At 32.9% G+C, this 6,000-nt stretch overlaps 1 protein-coding gene across 1 annotated transcript in view; it reads left to right on the top strand.

The window, feature by feature from the left end:
• The first annotated feature begins 239 nt into the window (after nucleotides 1-239).
• The window catches only part of LOC131850318 (nephrin-like), a 67,769-nt gene continuing 62,008 nt past the window's right edge, over nucleotides 240-6,000 (top strand). Inside the window, exon 1 of the mRNA XM_059200518.1 lies at nucleotides 240-430. Within this exon, the coding sequence (XP_059056501.1) occupies nucleotides 240-430 (191 nt within the window). The remainder of the gene's footprint in view (nucleotides 431-6,000) is intronic.

Genomic DNA, 6,000 nt, shown 5'->3' with positions numbered 1-6,000 from the left:
GTCAATATATGTAGGTCATTATAAAATTTAGCCAACATTTATAGCTTTATATATATTGTATTTAGAATTAAATCGAATATCAACTACCATTCTAAAGATAATAAAGACATGTTCACACCTAGTAAGTTTAAGAAAAAGTATGGCTTCTAAGGCGACATTAAGTTCCCGCACAATAAATCTCACACCTAACACCAAAGTCCGACTCCAAACGAGATTAACGTTTTTCTACGCGTAAATAAATGAAACCTGAGTATCACATAAATCGCTTTGTGTCCACAGGAAGTCCGCTGTCGTCTGTAACCGGGACAGTCACTCGCGTGTCAGCGGTGGTGGGCGGCGAGGCGGACTTGCCTTGCGACTCGCGGCCGCCGCAACGAAACGACAGCTTACTGCTTGTTGTTTGGTATCGAGATGACAACCCTGTGTACAGGTCGGTAAATTTTCTATTGTTCCTATATTTTAATTTTACAATAATAACTAACTGTGCCCGCGGTTGATCGAGATGACAACCCTGTGATCGAGATGGCAACCCTGTGTACAGGTCGGTAAACTTTCTATTGTTCCTATATTTTAATTTTACAATAATAACTAGCTGTGCCCGCGGTTGATCGAGATGACAACCCTGTGATCGAGATGACAACCCTGTGTACAGGTCGGTAAACTTTCTATTGTTCCTATATTTTAATTTTACAATAATAACTAGCTGTGCCCGCGGTTGATCGAGATGACAACCCTGTGTACAGGTCGGTAAACTTTCTATTGTTCCTATATTTTTATTTTACAATAATAACTAGCTGTGCCCGCGGTTGATCGAGATGACAACCCTGTGTACAGGTCGGTAAACTTTCTATTGTCCCTATATTTTAATTTTACAATAATAACTAGCTGTGCCCGCGGTTGATCGAGATGACAACCCTGTGTTCGAGATGACAACCCTGTGTACAGGTCGGTAAACTTTCTATTGTCCCTATATTTTAATTTTACAATAATAACTAGATGTGCCCGCGGTTTCACACGCGTTAAATTCCAATAAAAATATAGCTTCTGTTTTATTTTGATGCAAAAGCAAAGTTGGATGAAAATCCGTTCAGTAGTTTTTGCGTGAAGGAGTAATAAACATCTATACTGACAACCTTTCGCTTATTATTTAGATTTATAATATTATTAAGATATATCTACATGATTGTTATAGTAATATGAGTAGACAGTGGGATATATCGTCGGCGTTATGTAAACACAAAACGTCACATGTACATATTTTGGTCTATTTTTTATACAACATATTGTAGTGTATTCTGTTTTTTTTTGTGACTAGAATGCAAAATATGATTTGAAGAAATTGATAAACGTCACTTTTTTATAACATCATGGATAACATAAAGTAAATTGAGACGCCAGTGATACCTCTATTGATTTGAGCACTAAGATGCCATGTTCCTGTACTCCGTAATCTCGCTGCTATATACACTGTTTAAATCAAGATTTCAAAATTTGTGTACAAGTCACGCATTTTAAAAGTACTTAGGTATCTACCTTATTTTTTAATTTCTGTTTTATGTTCAATATATATAATACTTGTACAGAAAAGACTTGAAACTTGTTTAGAAAGACATAGGTATCTATATAAAAATATTAACGTAAGCATCTATTTGCAAAATTAGATCCAAAACTAGAAGCTACAGTAATAACATAAAAAAATACATAGAATTTTACGGTTGGTTTAATAATGTTGTCGTATTTTATTTTCTTTACTCACACAGTCTAAAGACATTGTCATCTCTAATTATTAAATACAAAGTTGTTTATTTTCTGTGACATTACTCTGATAAGAAAAAAAGTTACAAGCTTCTAATTTCCCCTCAACAATATTTGGTCGAGTAATTTGAAGAAAGATTTTTCATAAAAACAACGGATCATAGCAGTTAGTATGGGTAAGGATTCGCTTATCCTTAAATATTTAGATAGGAGATTACCGTAAATAATACAGATAAGACGGAAGCTACTTACTTGTGACAGATAACGAAAACCAAAAAAGATTTGCCTGGTTATTATGAATCTCGTCAGAAAGGGACGACCCCTTTTTGCTTCGATCCCAAAATTCGTGTAGCATAAAATTCATTGAGTTTTCCTTTCATTCCGCTCTCTCTAAGCTGTACAGAGTATATATATATAAATAACATATGATATATACCATACTATTATTATAAACGCAATGTATGTTTTATCTGTCTGTTCTAATACTTATTTATGACAATACAACCAAATGAGTCCTGATAAACTTTAACATGAAGATATGTTCTATCATAAGTACGAACATACCCTCTTCTTCTCTTTAATTAAAAAAATATTCAGATAAAAGATGCAATAAGGTATATAAGTTTGTATACACAAAGTCGCAGGTATATATCACCTAGTACATAAATAAAACAAAGTGTGTGTTTGTGTATAGTTAATGATTAACGTTGAATACTATATTCTTGCTCGTAGAGTCTGCTTTGGCTTAACAATATCAGGTTAAAGTAAACCTACAGATATCAGGGCCGTGCTCGGGATGGATATTAGCTACTACTGCAAAAACTACATAATAAATTGAAATTAAATTTGTTACACATATAGATCGTATTCTCAATTAATAAATAATATTTTTTACTCATGTTTAATATGCAATATTGAGTTTGTTTTGCTGTCATAAGAAAGAGAAAAATTTTTACTCTAAATACTATATGAGATTTAGAAAGATATGTTTTTATCTATTCATACGCTAGGCTGATGCTAGTAGGCTAGTAGGATGCCGAGGTAATCGTTACTATGTGGTGGATAAAGATTAAAACTAATTTTGATGCTTAGAATTGGAATGAAATCCAATATCTTTTAAACCACATAGGTTGTATCAAATGCTATAATCTATATATATAAATTGGAGTGTCTGCTTGTAATATTGAAATAACAGTTTTTTGCTACATGCATATGAATATAAATACAGTACATACATCAAAATAACATTTTTTACAATTTTTATCTGTCTGTCTGGCTGTTTGTTCCGGCTAATCTCTGAAATGGCTGGACCAATTTTGATGGGACTTTTATTGGCAGGTAGCTAATGTAATAAGGTGTAACTTAGGCTACTTTTATTTTAGAGAAATTCTTTTATTTTAGAAAAATTAAATTAAATTCCACGTGGACGAAATCTTGGGTACAGCTGGTTAGGTACATAAGTACCGCCTTAATTAATGACTTTTAATTCTTAATTTTTATTAAAATTCAATAACGTGCAATTACAATATCAACTTCTTTAAGCACACGTCATCTCTATATTCTCCATTTCAGACACGGATACGCACTTACACTTGTATAAAGGACTTCATGTAAAATGCACACGCTAATATTTTTCCAGCCCCTGACAGAGCACGATCCGTCCACGTCCCTAGCCCGGCCCTGATGGCTTTACAGATGTAATTTGTTTCTATACAACTGAATTCGTAACTAGACACAATTCTTGGAAAGTCTAATAACAATGTGTTAGTATTTGGAAGACAACATAATATTCTTGTTTACCTCGTAAATTCAAAATAATAAACGTTCTTTATATACATTATTTTCGATAGACTGCCTAAACGTGGGTTTTCAATTCGACGGAATTGCGTGGCAATTTGTAAAAACTGAGTTAAATAGAAATAATTGTTATTCAAATAAACATATTATATGCATATTTGAATAGTAAAATAAGATGTTGCTATTCTTAACCAATTACCTGTGATGTCATTTTTATACCTATATAAAAATACATATATATATACGATAAAAGAAAGCTAATTATAGTTTACGATATTTGTATTTTCAATACATATATCACTAATAGTTCATATTTTAATTTTTATATTTACCTTGGTGCTCAATAAATCCTTATAAACATGCGTATTGCACTTATCTTACTTTTGTAATGTTTAGTACCCAGTATACTATTGAGAGCAACGTTTACTCAACGACTTAGATTAAAACATCGTGAGACTTTTTTAGTGGTTTAAATTGCGCGTTAGCCCATTTCATCATGTTCTGTTTAAGGTGGAATTGTTAAAATTTATTTAACTTAACGATGCACTAACCGGGTCGCGGTAAATTAACAGCTGTCGCCCTCTAGAGATTTAAATGTGACCTCTATTCACCGCAAGTTAGCCTCAAACGACTTAAATTACGGTTGACAGTTTAATTTGGCTAATATTGATATTGGATTCAGTGTTTTAGTAACTTAAGTACACCGATAGTTTTCCGGGGATTTGCAGGCGTAGAAATGTCATCATTATTACATTGTATAAAATAAAGTCGCTGTCGCTGTCTGTCCGTCCCTATGTATGCTTAAATCTTTAAAAGTACGCAACGGATTTTATAGCGGCTTTTTTTAATAGATAGAGTGATTCTAGCGGAAGGTTTATATGTTTAATACATGTACATCCGGAAGAAGCCGGGGCGAGTAGCTAGTTTATTATAAACGTAAAATATTTGTACTCTCTATTGATTTCTGTGTTCATCTTCATGCCAGTAATATATATATATTTTTAAAACTACGATGGTGGCAAACAAGCATACGGCCTGTGGTGCCCCTAAATGATTAACGTAGCCTATAGACGCCTGAAACATCAGGGGCGTCACAATTATTATTAATTTATTTATTTGTTATAAATGTGGTGTACACAGTGTTGCAAACTATTTTTATACCTTTTTTATTACATTTTTTATAATGTTATATTGTTTTTATATGACAAAAGTCTATTTAATGCACAAATATTCTACAACTACAACGGTGCCGTTTTACTTTTTGCTCGTCATCTTGGTCTCCATCCTTCACACACAGTAGATCTAATTAAAAAATAAAAATTAAAGTGAGAACTATTATATAGGTATAGTAAAACCGAAAGTGATAATACTGAATGGTAATGATTTATTTTTTATTGCCTTGGTGGTCTAACGGTTTAGCATACCACCTTACTTCCGATGGTCGCGGGCTCGAATCCTCGTATAGTATAAACATTTATATGATTTATCATGAGAATGATTGTTAGTATCGGTCGGGGTGTTTTCTCTGTATAATATACAGAGTATTGTAGATGAATTTACAAAAACATATCTATATATTCACATAATTTGTCTTGTACCTATAACACAAGCTCTGCTTAGCGTGGCACTAGATGGCGCTGTGTGAATTATCTAGGGATATTATATGATATTGCAAATCTAATAACATAAGTTCGCGCGGACGTGTTAGTAATACTTATTATATATATGGCATATTTTTGCTCTGTCTAACCACCCGTGGCGACAGCTGTGGACGCGACATTTTTGATGGATGAACCTAGTCTTTCATGGTCCAGTTTATGTCAAATAAACACCCTATAAACCTTCCACAACATATTTCTTATATTATTCTAACCCATACTTACTTAATGTAATAAAAATATCATAAGAGTGAACGTTCCATTTTCACTCATATTGGTTATCGATTTCAGAGATATTGAAAACTAATGTTATTAGAATTCAACATTAATATCATAATAAAATTACAATTGAATAAGTTGAGTATGTTTGTACAATAAATATATTTCTAGTACGGTATTAAAGTTGTCTTTTTACATTACGTTATTTAAGGGTCAATAGTAATAAAGTGACAATGAATAATGATTTTGTTAGGTCATACCGTAATGAAAATGATGGAATGGACTAAATAAAATGAGTACTATTTTTGGTTTGTGTAATTGCAACTGTAGACAAGGTATCAGCCTACCTCACTTAGGTAGGCTGACGTAAGTGGCAACCTAAGTAGTAAGTGGTAACAGTCGCCTATATACATGGACATAACGAAGAATGATGACGTCATCATGTGAATTCCGGAATCCGTATGACGCATTCATACGGATTCCGGACGTACAACCTATTTGATTCCTGTTTCGTATAATTCCACTACCATATCATCTGCACTACTTTACTTTACGAAGAAGTTGTGGAGAC

The sequence above is a fragment of the Achroia grisella genome, unplaced genomic scaffold, assembly GCF_030625045.1.
Source record: "Achroia grisella isolate CSIRO2021 unplaced genomic scaffold, CSIRO_AGI_Agris_v1 utg729, whole genome shotgun sequence".
Classification (NCBI taxonomy): domain Eukaryota; kingdom Metazoa; phylum Arthropoda; class Insecta; order Lepidoptera; family Pyralidae; genus Achroia; species Achroia grisella.
This window is presented reverse-complemented; position numbering and strand designations above follow the sequence as displayed.